Here is an 18054-nt window from a genome sequence, read left to right on the forward strand (position 1 = left end):
AAACCCGCCCACAGCGCCACTCCCCCTCAAGAATGTACTGCTGAATGAGTCTCGTGACGCCTTTTCACAGCCGCGTGCCCATTACAAGATAAAGATGGGCATTGCAGGAGTTCTTAAGGTGGCAGTCAGAAACCAGCTTACACTTACTCACATTGCAATAATGTCCCTTTTCCACCGCATGCTATCTACTTATCTTGCATTTCCACTGGCAAGATTACTCCAAGTACTATTTCTAGTCTGGTGCTCCATTTGAGGCCACATGCTAACATTATCCCACCTTGCTGCAGTGTTGTACTCCACACACTGCAACGCTCCATTTTTCTGCTGCCCTCAGTCTCCTCTCGAATAGAATTTGAGGACACATGCGACAGTGTAAGGTTACCCTGTTGCTGGTGTCTTAGCTTTTTAAGCTATAGCATAATACTCCACAGTCCCCACTTCGCTGCAGAGCTCCAGTTTTCTCGCTGCCCTCAGTCTCCTCTCAGCTACAGCTACAGTTAGCTTACCCTCTTGTTGTGCCTTATGTCTGCAAGTATTATACTCCACAACTGCACTGATCCGTTTATTGTGTTTGGCTGTTTTGCTCTCAGATAAAATTTGTCTCTGTTGTTGCTTGCTCCAACTGAAGCGTTCAGTGCAATTTAATTTGTCTTTCCACGAGATGTCACTATCGTATCCAACACGCTGGTCATTGTCTAGTCCGTTACTGCTGAAGCTAGCCAATAACGCTATCTTGGCCGAACACAAATAATGGCAGGAACTGAGTCCGTGACCACAGCTAATGTTTATTCATGCGGGCTGCTGAGGCAAATCAGTATTCAAGGTTTGTGTGAGTGCATAAACACCCCCCTCCCACCCCGCCCCCCCTTCCACTGATTGTTCCCATAAACCCTTTGTTCTTCTGAGTCATGGTTCATCAGGGTCCAACTAGGACATTATCCAAATATTTCAGTGCCCTATCTCCAAAATAAAGACGTGACACTGCTGCATCCACCGTCATCTCGTGCAAATTGCTTCCCATCAACAACCTGAACGCAGACTAATGACTGACGCGTATGAAAAACAATACGGCACCGCGGGTCACGCGAGGCGATCGGTTGGAGGCTACACATTTCACAGAGAGGCGCCAGGAGAGCAGATCCAAAGGGGGGGTTGTTTTTGGTGGATGACACTAAAGGGGCTGTTTCGCTCAAATGATGCAAAACATACTTTTACTGATCCCCAGTGTGTTCTAGCTAACAGTGCAGACTGGCTGCTTGAGATGTTTCCCACCACCTCAATGCATTTGCAGGTGGGAGGAATGTTATGTCTGCCTTTGACAAGGACTATAACCTGCCACATACAGGGGTGTGGAAGAGTGTTTGCCTCCTTCCTGATTTCTTTTTTGCATGTTTGTCACACTTACAGTAAATGTTTCTGATCATCACATTTAAATATTCGTCAATATTAGTCTGGGGCAGTTTTGCTGCTTCAGGACCTGGAAGACTTGCTGTGATAAATGGAACCATGAATTCTGCTGTCTACCAAAAAATCCTGAAGGAGAATGTCCGTCCATCTGTGGGTGACCTCAAGATGAAACCAACTTGGGTTGTGCAGCAGGACAATGATCCACAACACACCAGCAAGTCCACCTCTGAATGGCTGAAGAAAAACAAAATGAAGACTTTGGAGTGGCCTAGTCAAGGTCCTGACCTGAATCCTATTGAGATGCTGTGGCATGACCTTAAAAAGGGGCTTCATGCTGGAAAACCCTCCAATGGGGCTGAATTACAACAATTCTGCAAAGATGAGTGGGCCAAAATTCCTCCACAGCGCTGTAAGAGACTCATTACAAGTTATCACAAACACTTGATTGCAGTTGTTGCTGCTAAGGGGGGGCCCAACCAATCACTTTTTCACACAGGGTTTGGATTTTTTTCTCCCTTAATAATAAAAAGTTTCATTTAAAAAACTACATTTTATGTTCAGTTGTGTTGTCATTGACTCGTATTTAAATTTGTTTGATGATCGGAAACATTTAAGTGTGACAAACATGCAAAAAAATAAGAGATCAGGAAGGGGGCCAACACTTTTTCACACCACTGTGTGTAAATCTACCAAGATTACCAAATTGCCAAAACACATCAACACATCTCTAACTAAATCTGAGAGTTGTAACTTAACAGTGATAACGCAACACAACAACAAGCCTAACTACTACAGTATGTCTAAGCAGAATCACATTCATGGCATGAATACACACATAATCCCACATTTGACACTGGACCAGACTATTTCCATGACTTCCTCTGGGAACACGACACAGGAACCAACAGTCAGACACTTGGACTTGCTTTCATGTACACAAAAGCAACACAAGTCCCATCTTCAAGTAAAAAGCAGAGGATTGTGTTACCTGTGTTTGAGCTGCTGTGTTCCACTGGATGCCAGCCAGACAAAGTGAACCTTTCTTAGTATCCACGCACAAACACAAAGGGCAGTCACGTCAAAACTCAGACTAGATGATGCCTTTTACTTGTTCAACCTTCAATCAGCTTAGCGGTTACCTAAAACCTATTCAGGGAAATAATGTTAGTGTTCTGGCCAGCAACGTAACAGAACACAGACTAAATTGGTGAGGTGACAGAAGATGGTGTCAGTGTGGGGGTTTTGCACTCAGGATTCAAAATGTAGAAAACACATTTTATATTTAATACAGATTTGTGAATGATGTGTGTAAATAAACTTGTCTCACAGTCCTTTTGGTGGCGTTTCCTTACTTCTGTCTTCAGTCTGTTTGAACGGCTGGGAATGTGTTCCTCCAGACATGCCCTGTCCTTTTTCTGCCCCAAGTTTCCAGGGAAACTGAGTGAACGTAACTGGCATATCTGTGAAATTTCTCATCGGATTCGGGTGAATTCCGACTAGCAACAAGCGACCACGTCAACATGTGAAAAATAAATGAGAGCGATTCGATGTAGCCGAGATAGCTGAAGTTGCATTTGGTTGTTGAATTGATTGAATGACTAATAATAGACTCGCAAAAGACGACAGCAACAAATGACTAACGAGCGAGCACAACAACAAACCACTAAAACAAATCTTGTGGTCTATTTGGTATTTCTGCCATTCAAAGAGAAACTGGAAATTACAAAAAAATAAAAATGACACACACACAGAGACTAAAAACATTGCTAACGTCATATTGGTTTTTACCTGAAAAATGGTTTGTTGTTGTTGTGTTGGTTTAGGGAGAACATAAACCTACTAAACATGTAAAAATGGGTCTCAAACCCAGAATTGGTGTTTTTGTGTGAACGCCGGCAACGGTTTGTAAAAAAAAAAAAAAAAAAAGAGGACATGCACAAGGTGTGCCTTTGTACAGCGTTTTCAAAACCTTTCACTTCGAGACACACTACGGTTTGACACACAAAATGCTATCATTGTGTAAACAATTGGCCAATACATTAAGATTTAAGGTTTATTTAAAAACGGTCGGTGTGAACAGACCCGAAGTGTGGATATTGTAGATACGTGCGAGTACTTCAAAACCAAAACAACAATGGCGGACCACAGCGCTTCTGTTGCTGCTAAAGGCAACGTGTTAGCACTTCTCAAGCAAAGTGTACATTTAATGCAATACTTATATAGTAATCCCTCGTTTATCGTGGTTAATTGGTTACAGACAACCGTGATAAGTGAATTTCCGCCAAGTAGGATTCCTTATTTATTTTTTTCATAGTTAGAGCATCGAAAACCTGTTTAGAACCTTCTAAATCCGTTTTTTTTTTTAATCTAAATCCGTTTTTATTATTAGAGCCCGCTATACATGAAATAACACCCTTATAGTCACCTTTACACCCGTATTACCCAATATAGTAGGCATAACAGTAAGCCATCTAAGACATATGAATAAGACGCGTGCTCGTGTGTGAGCTGAGTGGCGGGTGGACAGGAAGTGATGTCAGGGTTTCGGAGTTGAGTTTTACCCTGTCGTGGGTTACTGCAGCAACACTAGCCTGTGTTTTAATTAGGGATTATTGTTCCTGTTGTGAGATAAAAGCCTGTTGTTCCAGCGATCAAGTCTGGTGTTTGTGTCTCACCAAACATTACTGACACCTAGTGACCACTGTAGAATACCACATATCATTCACAGCATCTTTGAATGAGTCTTCTGAATGCCTTACATACCTGTATGTATTTTAGTTCCATTAGCTTTTTTATGCTTGAAAATGCTTGATTTAGGCAAAAAAACCCACCTAAAATTTGCTTCAATATGCAAATTTGCATATTTTTCACTACCGTAAATTACGATGTATAAGCAAAAAACAGATTTGTGCACATACAAGCCGCACCGGACTATAAGCAGCACAGCCCCATGTCATAAAATGGCACGCACAAGTCCCTGAGGACCAGGCAGCTCTTTATTTGACAGGAGCCAATCATGAGCTACGAAAAAACTCACAACAAGCTTGTCAACCCGGTGGAGATTGCAGGAGGTTGTTACTCAATAGAACAATCTGACTCACGGTCTCAACTTACAAGGAGCGCTAAACTCATCACACAGCAGCTTAACACTCACAAGGTAGCTAGGAAATATACAAGTACCAATGTGAGTTTAAAATAAAAAACAACAACTGCTTTAACGTTTTCCCATAATGCATTTCGTCTGAGCAAAGCATTTAATTGGAAGACAAGCAGCATAGAAAATGGATGGATGGATGGATGGATGGATGGATGGCGATGCAATGCTGCCTCTGTCCACCAGAGGAGCCCAGAGCCCAGAGGGAGGCTGACATCATTGCAGCGCCCTGGCAGGAACCAATGACTTCAGCAACAGTTTGGCAGATATTCCAGCTTCGTATTTTTCTCTTGCTGGCCAGGAATCAGCAATTCCAACCCCTTCTGGCCAATAATGCCAATATAAGGAAGTTCGGGTTGCATTGACGCCAATGGAACTCAGTGTAAAAAAAACAAAAAACAACTCTCATTATAACATTATCTGACCCGTTGGCATTGTTTAACAGGAGAATACAACATTGTAACAACATTATAGGTCAGAAAAGAGGAAAAGCATAATAGGCCCACTTTAAACGTTTAGTAGCAGCTCTGAGTAAAGAAGATGTCACAAGATTATAATTTAGCCGTGCCGTATAAGCCGCAGGGTTCAAAGTTTAAGAAAAAGATAGTGTCTTATACACTGGAAATTATGGTAGCTTTTTGACTAATTCAACTCATGTTCAACCATGAAACAGTATGATTTATTCATTAATATATTTTTGAACAACCGTGATAGAGTGAAGCCACAAAATTCGAACGGCAAAGAGAGGACTGTATAAGTATATGCAAAACAACATTCAAAGGACGGGAAGGTATACAAGCAGTTTTAGTTGTTCTTTGATAAGTGACGTCACTAACAAGTGGCCTGGCATGCATATGACAGCAATTTACAGCCCCACTATTGTATCAAAATCTCCTTAAACACTCGCTCCTGACACTCCACTTTACATAATACCCCAGTCAGGATGCAGCTCCGGGGGGCTCAGGGCCGCTAATGCAGGAATGTGTCCATGTGACAAGCTGCAGGCCGTTCAGAATGACTTTTTAACACCACCAACATCACTACCAACAACACCAGCATGGCTTTAACACTCCAGCCTCTGTTTCAAGTTCTGTGAAGCCCAGCGCAGTTAATCATTCAGCAGCCAGCGGACCCAAAAGGCTCTCTGTAATGGGAGGGAACGTCGCACATTAAAACCAAAAGCCCGCTGGCTTTTTGGCTTCTACCTGTCCGAGCTGGTCCTTACGCACTCTCGGTACCCTAGGCCACAGTCCACAAGCAGGGCCGCTACAATGGGCCAGTGTATGCGACACTGATGTCACACTGGAAGCATTCGGATCCCACCGCCCCTCAGGAAATTGGAACAATATTTGTTTAGTAACAAGCTGTGCAGAAGAATAAGAGTGATGAGGAAGCATCTCTTCACCCAGCGCATTGAACGCATCAGTCCTAATGAGACTGAGGGCAGAGTTCCAGCAAAGTGGAAACTGCAGCGTATAATAGAGCAGCAACGGGGTACGCTAAAGTTAGTATTTTGGACGTTTGTAGTTGTGTATCCTCAAATGTTACTGAGCCAATGAGCAACCAGCAGCGGTTTGTCACCCATATGGTATCAGCTCGGCACGCTGAAACGCACGGAACCCAGGTACTGTAAATAGTAGGAGTGTGACGGGATCTAGCGAGATTGAAATATGACACGATTTCTCGTTTGGAGAAAAGCTGTCTCACGAGAACAGGGCAGCCAGAAGCCAATCAGACTGAACTATGGCATCATTGCTATGAATGACAGTACAGCACTATGGAACTTGCAGTGCGCGAGGCATTATTGAAACCGAACATTAGGTGCTTTATGCACACCTTGCAATCCAACCTACCTTGGCGTGCCCAGCGTCAGCGAGTGACGTTTAGCTATTTTTTTCCCCACCAGAGTTGAGCAGCTGCCGCGGTCTGAATGTCCAGGCAGAAGCTGGAGTAATTCTACATTCGATCAGTCTTACTTGAGATGTGGCACATCATGAACACGGAGATATTCAAACTTGTCTGCACTCTTAACCAGCAAGCGGTTCTATTTAGGCTCGTTACATTTGGCAGAGCCCCAACTTCATAACACATCTTATACGTACAGTACTGTACATCCATGCTGACCATTTAGCAACATGGTGGCTATATTTAGCGAGAAGGGGTGCGCAATAAAAGTGAAAGACTGAGTGTTTTTTGCTTCATGCATTTATTCAGTAATTAAATACAAGTGGTCAACAAAGGTGAAGTACAGTCATCCTTCACCGCTTCGCGGTTCGAACATCGCTCCCTCACTCGCGGTTTTTCATGAATTAATGATTGCTGTTTTGTGGTTGACCATGGCCTATTATTAGTGAAAAAATATTGAAAGACAAGTTATATGTAGGACTCTGGTCACTAGGCGTCAGTAATGTTACACTGAAAATCTTAACAGTGCATGGAGTCAGCCATAACATGTGCGACAGAGTGAAAAACAAGTTCTCCTCCCATTCCGTGTGGAAGTGGTAAGTTTTTGGCTTCTTGCTTCGTCCTTCTTCCCCACTCCATTTGAAAGACTTTCTTCTGTTCAGAATAGGGCTGTCAATCGATTTAAATATTTAATCGCGATTATTCACATTTTGTCCACAGTTAACTCATAATTAATCACAGATAAACAAAATTTTTTTAAATCTATAATAAGTAGGGATGAGCGAATACACCACTATCTGTGTCTGTATCTGTTCACCTATCTAAATTATCTGTATCGTATATGTACTCGGAGTGGGCGTGATATAAACCGGAGGTGGGCGTAGTTTAGCCGGAAGTGGGTACGGCTTACATGGGTACATTATTTTAAATCTGAAACATGGATTGACCAAAAGTTGCTACATTTATTTATTCTTCAGCTATATGTGTACTGTGTATGTGTATACGTCATATGTAAGACCTTATTATTTAATTATTTTTAATGATCCGTGTGAAGTTGGTGAACAGGGAAATAAAACAGGGAAATAATCTGTCAACCTTGTTCAATTGACAAAAAAACAAAACAAAACAAATTAACAAAAAGTGCATTGACGGTGGTGCCGTATGGATAAAAATGTAAATGACTAAATTCACTGAACACACAATGTTAAAATGTCTTTTTCTTAAGAGAGAGATTTCTGACAGCAGCAGTAGACAGAACAGACCAAGAAACAACACAGATGATGTGAAAAGTCTACTCACTTCTATCCACCTCTGAGCCTCCAAGTATGCGTCCTGGTAGGTCACCGTGGATTGTTCCCTCCACTCCATCGCACCAAAACGTTTTTTAATATCTACACAAAATATCGCCTTCCCTCCTCCTTCTTCTCTTAATGGAAGCGATCTGCAGTGGGTTGCGGTGAGTCCAACAAGTCCGCCACAGAAGTGGACATTCCTCCTCCTCTTAAGTCCCAAAGACCATAGTCGAAACTCTCCAAGTGGACCAGGTGATCCGCCGCTAATCTTGCTGAGCGAGCAAAAAACAAAAAAATGAAGTAAAATGCACTCTATTGTTGTGTTGCACACGCACACGTACACGTACACAATGAATGCAAGGTGTAACTATCAAGCATTCCTTTGCATCGCATCACTTACCTGGCCTAGCCTCCGACACACCTGTCTACTTATTGTGCCATCACCTTTTCATAATGGTCCCATTAGTTGTTCTAGTTTTCTTTTCCACGTCTTCCAAACGTGGGTGGATCCGCGTGTGCTGCTCTACACCTTTTATGTCTGCATAAAAAGAGCTCCCTTGGAGAGATTTTAACTTTGCTTTGAAAGACACACACGTCATCCCTGCAGCGACACTCAGCGGCCGTTGAGGTGCACTGCGTGTGTCCTAAACAAACAAAAAGGCTGATGTAAGTTTTAAACCACCCGAAAGTAAGCTTTTTATCATTACATTTTTCATTTTTTTAACACTCTCGCAATTAAGAACATAGATGATACTAATCACGTGGTGGAAAATGCTTGCGGATGACATTGTTAGCAATCTATTCATTTACCGTATTGCCGCTGTCCAATGAAAAAGCATGTACAGCTCCACATGATGCGAATTTTCCTTTTCACTAGAAAATGGGCGTTAAAAAGAAACAACTTGCTTTTCTCTGGACAAGATGATAGTTTAATGCATTGAGTTTTTGCTGAAAAAGAACATAATGCGAGTGTGTATTTATCCAGCTTTAAGCTTATATCTCCAAATTTCGTGACTTTTTTTTGTCCCTTTACCAGAAAACATTTTTTTTTTAAATAAAATGAAACATGCAAATTTCTGGAGATAAATACTTATCACTGAGCTAGTGATAGTTAAATATGTTGTGCTTTTGTAGTAACAGAAAATAATGTGACTATAATTATCTAGCGTTAATGCATGCATCTCTAAATTTTGTGATTTTTGTCCCCTCCTTTTTACTAAGAAAGGTTTGTTGGGGGGGGTTGGATAAAAAATAACTTTTTATGGAGATGCATGCTTTTCACTGGACAATATGATGGTTTAAAATGTTTTTATTTTGCAATACATTCGAACTTGATTTTCTATTTATTATTTTTAAAATCTGACCCTTGGAACAGTGGCCTTTACTGCCATTTTTAGGTCCTGCCAGGACCCCTGATGAGGGTGTGGTAAGTTTCCCTCACCTCCCTGGCCAACAAGGTGTTATTGAAGTGACCTGAAAAAATCCTGAAAATCAACACCTCAAAAGTGGCCTTTAATGTCATTTTTGGGTCCTACCAGGACTCCGATGAGTGTGTGGGAGGTTTTCCCACACCTCCCGGACCAGAAAAGTGCCACTGAAGCAACCTGAAAAAAATTACATTTCCCAAAAGGTCCTGAAAACCATTCAGAGAACTGCCACCTCTGAAAAATGGCCTTTTATAATGTTCTTTTTATGTTAAGTGTGTAGTATACAGACCGTATAAGTATGCATAGCATTTTAAAACTGAGTGTACGCAATTAGCATTGAAGCCAATTTAACTTTAGTTGATTTTGCTTAAATCACATTACGAGGAACACTTGTTGCAAGCAGCTAAAGATCTTATAGATGTCAACACACAAAGAGTTGTCACATTTAGCGTTTAATTGACAAGTGCTTTTCGTTTTTTTGAAATTATTACAAAAAAATGTAGGCACCGTTCACAAGGACATAGAGTCTTGACTTGGCCTGACATACAGGAGCAGGAGAAAGTGGAGACATGCTTGAATTAGTAAACGCTTCACAACACCGTCATTATGTCTGTGAACGACGACAAACTACTTCCTTGCCGCCATGCCGTGATAGGTGTGCTCAATTTCTCTCGTTCGTCAAAAGCCAAACATGCTACGTAAACATTTTTAGTGCAATCTCAAGCTAGCACGTCTGTGATTCATGACGAATCTCATCCAACCCAACAAGTAATTAGTGGAAATAATTTGTTTCTATTGAAAAATGTTTTGTTAGCTTGCCCCGAATCAGTGCTATGATGCAGATAAAGTCAGCACTTGAGAATGTTTGGCAGTGAAGTGTTTTCTCCGCTCACGGCACACCTCAGTACTAATCTTTGGAGAGGGCGATGATCGTGAAACGGACCTCCTGCGGGTCGCGAGCCATGAAGGTCTTACAAACCTCCACGGCATCCTGTATTTGACGAAAAAAAAAGGTCAGTTTTCAACAATTTTCTTTTCTGCTTTTACGTCCACCGTTTTTACTCTGCAACATCCTTACCTCGAGAAGAGTGTCCTCCGATGTTTTTCCATGACAAATAGGGAAAGGTTTCCGACCATCTGAGTGAGAAGTAAACATTATTTTCGGAAAAGGTGAAGTCAGCAGTGGAACCTCTAAATTTGAAGACAGTCATTACATTACAAAAATGTATTTAAAAAACCCCCAAGAAAAACCCTGCTCAGTAGCGCCCCCGACGGACTGAGCAACTACTAATTAAGTCATTGTCACAATTATAAAAACCTGTATGAACTTAACAGTTCAGGTAATGGTTTAAGTGACCTTTTAACAGTCTTCATTGTCATACAAGTACTGCATTTTTTAAGGACAAAAGGCGTAATGTGAAAGACAATGACGTCACAGGTACGAGTTCACATTTTTAATTGTCACACGGGTGTAAAAAAAAAAAAAAAAGAAAGTTAAAAAGTTAACCACTGTAAAAAGAAAAACTAAAAAGTTAATTCAAAGTGTACATTCGTCTTCTCCTCTCACTGCCTGCTTACAAAAGCCAAATACACCCAGAGTTACTCCTCAGATGCTTCCTGAACTGAGGTCTCGCAGGATATCACCCGACTGCGGTTTGAAAGCGGCTTTATACAAAAATGGACTTCCCACTGACTTCAGAGGTTCCACTGTACACAACAACAATGCTCATTAGTGACGCAGTGGTTAGCTCACCTAGCTCATACAATTGTCCTCCGACGTTCACAAAAGCTATAAAGTGAAGGTTGACTTTTTCGTCTAAGCTTGGCGCCTGCAAAAGACAAAAAATAACAACAACAACAACTTGCTTTCAATCAACTCTAATCATCAAAAATAGAAACACACCTCAGTCTGTCCCTCCTGAGCGCTGCATTCATGTGTGACACGAATACTCTGGGAAAAACAGAAAGACTACTCGTTAGCTGAACGCTAATACCACTTTGTGTGTGTGTGTGTGAGGATGTTGGGTTTATGAGCACAGAGTACACCTCATCTCTCTCCAAGAAGGCACCTCGTTCCTGTGGAGTCATTTTACAGGTGAGTTCTACAAACTTCTTGAGAGGAGAGTTGGACTCTAAAAAGCAAAAGAAATGTTTTTTTGAAAAGGTGATATTGTGTCAGATTAGAAAAAATAAAACACCATTTTGCGGCTTTTTGGTTAAAAAAAAAACAAAAGAAAGACATTGTATTTAATGTACAGTGTTCCCTCGTTTATCGCGGGGGATAGGTTCCCAAAATAGCCTGCAATGAATGAAATCCGCTAAGTAGCAAACTATATATTTGTACAATTATTATATATGTTTAAGGTTGTAAAACCCCTCACCATACACTTTATACACTTCTCTCAGACAGGCATGAACATTTTCTCACATTTCTCCCTTGTTTAAACACTCTCAAAGTTAAATTTTCGTTTGTATTTTAATGATCAACCTACTAGGTTGGACACAAGAAAGTGACCCGTGTGTATTCCACTCTGACCGTGCCTCGTCCTGGCGACGTTCGGCTGTAGCGTTTTTGTATCCTTGTTAAAAACATATTGCTCCTGTCGTCGTATTTTCTTCACATGGTTAGCTTCCTTTCTTTCCTCTATTGTTTACAGTATTGGTGGTTAGCAAGCAGCTCACATGGTTACCTAGTTTGGTAGCCATGACAACAACAGGAGACGACACGAAGGACATTGATTGACAATAGTCTAGTCAATAGGCTCTGGCCCACAGCCGTGCTCACATGCTTGCAGCCCAGTTGGTTGATCGCGGCGGCCATGTCTGTTGTGTTGGGATACATAAAAGCGAGAAACTGCGGCTCAAGTCAGATTTTTGTCACGTCCTTGATTGAGGTCAAACAGAAGAGGTTTCACAGACTTGCTGTCTGTCAAACGCTTTGCAGCATTTCTTGAAATGCAAGCAGCAGCATTTATTTTGTGACTTTCTGTGAACGCACACAATTCTGCTCTGTTCCGTTTGTATTTACTTTGGCGACCAAACACCTGAGTCCCGGTTCGGCCTTGTACCTGGCTGCGGGGTTCCCAACCCCTGTTTTATACTTGTCCTGACGTCATCATTCATATCTGATTGTGGGATGTTGCTATGTGAAAGTACACACAATTAGCGCCTTCGCTGGGTTACATGTGTATATATCGAGCAGACATGGCGTCCTACTGTAAAGCTGACATTTATGGACACCTCAAGAAATGTCCTTTCCAAGCTATTATGGACAAATACAATGTAACTGTGTTTTGTACCCAACGCAATAATTAATGGCTCATTGTAATACCAACTCACCAAATTCCAGGTGTGGCAGGTTGTTGGCCACAGCGTGGATCAATCCGATTGTTCCGCATGCATTGCCGATGGTTTGCCTCATGAAGAAGACGTCCGGAGAGACTTCCTGTGGCTGCTTTTTCAGTCGGTCTTCTTCTTCTCGTTTATAGGCTTCATACTGGTTCATTGCGTGATAAAAAGGCCATTAGGAGATGTGTACAAAAACGACAGAAGGTACGTTTCAAGACCCCCCGTGAAAGGCACAAATCATGAACGCAGCCATCTTTATGTGTATCTATCACTATGTTTTATCTTCTTTCCCTGCATCTCTCGATGTCTCACTCTTTCTTCGGAGTCACTTGCTTTGCTTCTCTCCTCTTTCATCTGTCTCTGGTGTATTTTGAGCAGCAATATTTAGAGCCAATGCACAGATTTGATTGGCTGAGCAGCATGCAATTGTTCAGTGGATTTCCTGAGCTGATCAACCAGAACCGTTCAGTCTAAAAAGAGATGACCCAGCCAAAATAGCAGCGCCCTGTCAAAGCTTCTATAAAATATATAAATCATTTATTGACTATACAGTCGTCCCTTGTTTATCACGGTTAATTGGTTCCAGACCCGACCGCAGTGAATTTCCACGAAGTAGGAATCAACATTAATGCATTTAATAATTTCGTAGTTAGAGCATGCAAAACCTGTTTGTATTATTAGCCTGTAGACACGAAAACACCCCTGTAGTCACCTTTATACTCATTACCTATTATAGTACACATGAAAAGCAATAATAACTCACACGTTGGCATTGGCAAAGTTCCTTGTTGTAGCAGCTGGCTTTGTTTACACCACATTGCGCAACTCTCACACGCAAGCTACGGGATCTTAGCAGGGACACAAGAGACGGCCGCCGCTTTAAGCATAGCAAACTACCAAGCTAACTAGTTAGCCTCCTGTTTATTTATTCTGACTTTAAGAAAAGCTGTGAAACTGAGTGGGGAAGAGGGACAAAATAAGAAGCCAAAAACGTACCACTTCCACACAGAAAGGGAGGAGAACTTTTTTCCACAATGTCATGTCCAACTATTGCTGACTCCATACAGTTTAAATTAAGGTAATGCAGTGTTTCTCAAATAGTGGGACGGGCCCCCCTCTGGGGGCGCGGTGAACTGTCAGGGGGAGCGTGAGAGGCATGGAGTACTTTCAATGTTAGTGCAGACCTGCCAACATGTACAAATTTACTGTACTGAACAGGCAATTTGACTCTTGAATACGCTTGTATGCTTCACTGCTCTCCATTTTAGTGCATTTTCCTGGTTTCAGTTTCGAGTTCAGTCTATACAGGACAGATAAATGAATAGATGTGATCAGCTTCTCAATAGTATTTTAAATCGGGGCGCCATGACAGAAAATAATTGAGAACCACTGAGGTAATGTCATGTTAGGTCATCTCTCATCAATGTAATATTACTGACGCCAAGTGGCCAGAATACTACATAGGACTTGTCTTTCAATAGTTTTTGACAAATAATAAGACATAGTCAACCTAGAAACAGCGATCATTCATTAATTATTAACTTTTGAAAAAACGCAATAGATTGAGGGAGCAATGTCCAAACTGCGATGTATCAAGAGACGACTGTAGGTCCAGGTCCGTATTGGATGGCGTCTGGGGCCGCACTCGTACCGCGGTCCGCCAGCTAGTGATCCCTGCTCTCAACCCTATTAAAAAAAAACTTTAAAATCCTGTTTTACACATTAACTAACAATTTCAGTCATGCAGTATGCAGCATTGTGTTTAAAAAACGTGCAGTTACGCATCATTACATCTTGTCAAGCATCTTGCTGCTATGAAAAAGGAGTGAATAGCCAGGGATCTAGTGTATTATCCAGGTAATACATACTTTCTCTGTGACAGGAAAGAGGAGCAGCACAGCGCACACAGGTCTCGGCACCATGCTGAGAAGCTCTGGATCCAACCCATACACATCTCCAAACTGCCAGCTGAGCTTCATGCCCAAAGAATTGACGAACTAGGCAAAAAGTGATCAGCATTTACTTAACCACAAACTACGGTGGCCAACAGGGGCAGCAACAGAAAACGAAAGCTTGCCTGGCTACTAGGGGCCCAAGACCTGAGAGACGTCCCTCTTTAAAGATGTGAGCAGGACGCCCAGAAGAGGTAGGTCTGGCTCCCCTTGTAGCCTGGCAAACTTCCATTCTGTTCCGTGAACTTGCAGCATTACTCTCATGCACTTGTTTTTCTCGTTTGTGTGTGTTTTTGGCATTTGCATCATTTTCCTTTTGCATTTGATGTTCCAGCATTATAATTTATAACATTTTCCAGTTGCAGTTGTGTTATTGTTTGTGCGTCTTTGAACGTTGCTGCACATTTGACCCTACGGGCCACCGTAGGAAACCATTTACTAGCTGCCAACATGAGCAAAAACCCAGTTTATTTTGAATGGTAAACACGTAACAGTATTATGCAAGTCGCAACACTGTTAAGGTGTTATGTTACTTGCTTGTCAATTATTAAATGCAATCAAAAATCACACTCACCTTCGTCATGACCTGAAACGACAAAAAGACAATGAAACGTATTAGCTGGCATTGTTTATATGCTATTAAAACCACAATAATGGTATGAGCTTTTGCTAACTGCTAACATCACTTCAGCTAGCCCACACATGCGGTGTGTCTTCTATACGAATCGTAACTCAGTTAAAACCAATAAAAGAACAACGACACTTACTTCTGGGTTGGACTCCAATGGCAGCCAACGCGGGGAGCTCATTTTTAGAGCAATTTAATTTAATTTTATTGTGAGAACGAGAGAGAAGCAACCAGATATTAACTGCAGGTCTTGGCTCGGTATCGCTTCCGCGTCGGCACACCGTGCTTGCCATTTAACTACGATGAAGGGGAGTCCGCTTCTGTAATAAATACTATGACAGAATGGGAGATTATTTTAGACGCGTTACAATCATTGACAAAATTTAATGTGTAACTTAAAACTCTACATAAATTGAAAGTGTCCTTTAAACGCCAAACAAATAGTTTTTTATAACATTCAAAAAACATACCACACTCCAAAGAATGGAACATTCCAGAATTGAGGGTGGGTTTTAGTGACAGTTAATTTTTTTCTTTTACTTTCGTATTATTGCGATAATTCTCGCACATTTAGTTTACGATAGACTTTCTCAGTCTCATTAGAAACAATGAGGATTGTAAAATTAATCACACACACAACCTAACTGTCACAATGTAACCATGGAAGGATTCATAATGTACAGTACAGTACGTACAGTACTCCACTGTTGCCAACTTTTCAGGAAGAAATCTATTCGTCCCAGAAGTCGCTAGATGACGCCATCGTCTAATTTGCATATCTATTGCATACGCTGTAGGAAAATAGCAGAAACTGAGTAAAAACACCTTTTTTACGTTTACAAACTTGATTCTTGGTTTGTTAATTTAAAATGGTCCATTTCATCAAAATAAAATAACTTTAATATTTGATCTCGGCCAGCGCCTCTCAACGTTCTCCCGTCACACGTTGGCTATTAAGAACTTTTTAAAAAATTTGCACAATTGAAAAGCGAATAACAGATTGTGCTGTGTTTATTCTATGGCTCACATATTATATTCTATTATATAATATTCACATTATGGTATTAACCCTTTGCACATATCAATGTTACTCTTTAATTACTCCTGAATTATTTATTTCTTAAGTGTCTGTATGTACAGTGAAAGCTAATTTAACTGAAGTCAAATTCCTTGTTTGTGTAAGTGTACTTGGCCAATAAAGCTGATTCTGATTAACATGACTCAGTGTGGTTCGTGAGTAGCAACTATTAACTAGTCGCTATTGAGAAAATGTCTTCAAGGGGGTTGGAATGTCGCTAGATCTAGCAACAAAATCGGCAACTTGGCAACACTACACATCAACGGGACGATAAAAAATAAATATGAATAAAGTACAGGTTTTTATTGTCTGACGTTTTCTTCCGTGTGGTAGTTGGGTGTAAATACAGTATAGCCACACCGTGCAATGAAAATAGCCAATTGTCAAGTAGATATAGCCACTGTGCAGCTAACATTCAAATCCGCAGAGATACAACTCATTCTAGAGAGCAATAGCTATATAGTTACAGCAAGTAAGTGCTATTTTATTGCATTTGGAAATTATTTATTTAGCATTTCCAATAAAGCTAGCTAAAACACCAGCACGCAGTTACTTTAGCGGAACCAATCAAGCTCGCTTCAGCACGCCCTGCACCATGGAGCCGATTCCGTCAAACACTTCATGGATGGGCGCATCACACATGAAAGCACAGGTGGTGATCAGCTTGTTCGTCTGGTCCACGTGGCTCTGGCCCACAGCCGTGCTCACATGCTTGCAGCCCAGTTGGTTGATTGCAGCGGCCGTGTCTGTTGTGTTGGGGTACCTAAAAGCGAGAAACTGCGGTTCAAGTCAGATTTTTGTCACGTCCTTGATTGAGGTCAAACAGAAGAGGTTTCACGGACTTGTCGTTGTCCTCTAGGCCGACCGTGACCTCACAACCAGGGAACACTTTGGCGGCGAGGACGGGCGAGATGCAGCAGAGGCCGATGGGTTTGCCCTCACTGCGGAACGCCTCCAGCACAGCCTTGACCTCAGCGTTGACAGAACAGTCCTTGCCCTGCACCGCCCAGGTGCAGAGGTTCTTTGCCGCCCCAAAACCACCTGGGAAAACATCAGGTTAACACAAGTTGAGTCCTTTTCTCAAAGAAATGTATTATTAAAACTATATATATAGTTATTATAAAATATTTGTATTTAGCACTTTTTTACGTCACTAATTGACTTCAACAATGAATCCTTGAAACCTTAACATTTGTTTGAAACCCTAACTCAGGGGTCACCTGGAAAGATGATGGCGTCATGGTCTTTGACGCTAAGTTTGGAAAGGTCTTGGATGTTTCCACGAGCCAGCCTGGCGCTCTCCACTAGCACGTTTCTCTTCTCCTGGGAGGGCTCACCTTTCAGGTGATCCACCACATGCATCTGGTCCATGTTGGGGGCGAACATGTTAACCTACACAACACCAATGATGAACAACGGTAAAAATGTGTGGTCCAGCATTTGTCAACGAAAGAAGGTAAGGGTAGGTCAAAGGTAAAACGAAAGAAAAAATGACATTGACTGACGACGCAGCACATCAGACGGGACTTGTCACCTACACTTGCACCTCCTCGGCTCAAATGCACCAAAATGGCGGAGGCTTCGTGGATCTCGCTGCCATCGTAGACCCCACAGCCCGCCAAAACCACGGCTACTTTTTTGCTCATCTGTGCTGAGTAAAACCTTTTATTCCCAGCCTGAACGGTGCTGCGTGTGAGTAAGTTACGACCACAGACTTGAAGTAGATTGAACATGGCGGACTATCAGCAGGACGGGGACAACACTTTCGGTTTTCTTCTGAGGTCGCTAATTTGCCGCGTTGTACGCCAGCGACCTCTATTGCCCATAAAGATATAGCAGACTGAACATTGTACTGTATTGTAT

At 41.8% G+C, this 18054-nt stretch overlaps 3 protein-coding genes across 9 annotated transcripts in view; all 3 read right to left on the reverse strand.

The window, feature by feature from the left end:
- The window catches only part of lmo7a (LIM domain 7a), a 64420-nt gene extending 56116 nt beyond the window's left edge, over positions 1–8304 (reverse strand). For 3 of the 7 annotated variants that reach the window (XM_054786894.1, XM_054786896.1, XM_054786893.1), the window contains exons 1-2: positions 8159–8302; positions 7766–8030 (exon numbers count right to left, since the gene is read on the reverse strand). In XM_054786894.1, the coding sequence (XP_054642869.1) occupies positions 7766–7834 (69 nt within the window). In that variant the 5' untranslated portion in view covers positions 7835–8030; positions 8159–8302. Of the gene's footprint in view, positions 1–7765; positions 8031–8158 lie in introns of all 7 variants that reach the window. The other 4 variants (XM_054786897.1, XM_054786898.1, XM_054786895.1 and 1 more) reach the window with 2 other exon arrangements.
- Positions 8305–9627: 1323 nt separating this feature from the next.
- On the reverse strand, positions 9628–16323 carry uchl3 (ubiquitin carboxyl-terminal esterase L3 (ubiquitin thiolesterase)). Its single transcript, XM_054787077.1, has 9 exons — positions 15253–16323; positions 15060–15071; positions 14402–14530; positions 12525–12681; positions 11232–11317; positions 11089–11136; positions 10939–11014; positions 10264–10322; positions 9628–10176 (listed from the first exon to the last, which is right to left on the reverse strand). Exons 1-9 carry the CDS (start codon positions 15292–15294, stop codon positions 10093–10095), a joined length of 693 nt encoding a protein of 230 aa, XP_054643052.1. The 5' UTR covers positions 15295–16323; the 3' UTR covers positions 9628–10092.
- Positions 16324–16473: 150 nt separating this feature from the next.
- Positions 16474–17997, reverse strand: zgc:162944 (uncharacterized protein LOC569993 homolog). Its single transcript, XM_054787076.1, has 4 exons — positions 17730–17997; positions 17412–17583; positions 17034–17232; positions 16474–16954 (listed from the first exon to the last, which is right to left on the reverse strand). Exons 1-4 carry the CDS (start codon positions 17922–17924, stop codon positions 16759–16761), a joined length of 762 nt encoding a protein of 253 aa, XP_054643051.1. The 5' UTR covers positions 17925–17997; the 3' UTR covers positions 16474–16758.
- Between the last annotated feature and the right edge of the window lie 57 nt (positions 17998–18054).

Source organism: Dunckerocampus dactyliophorus, chromosome 9, assembly GCF_027744805.1.
Source record: "Dunckerocampus dactyliophorus isolate RoL2022-P2 chromosome 9, RoL_Ddac_1.1, whole genome shotgun sequence".
Taxonomy (NCBI): Eukaryota; Metazoa; Chordata; class Actinopteri; order Syngnathiformes; family Syngnathidae; genus Dunckerocampus; species Dunckerocampus dactyliophorus.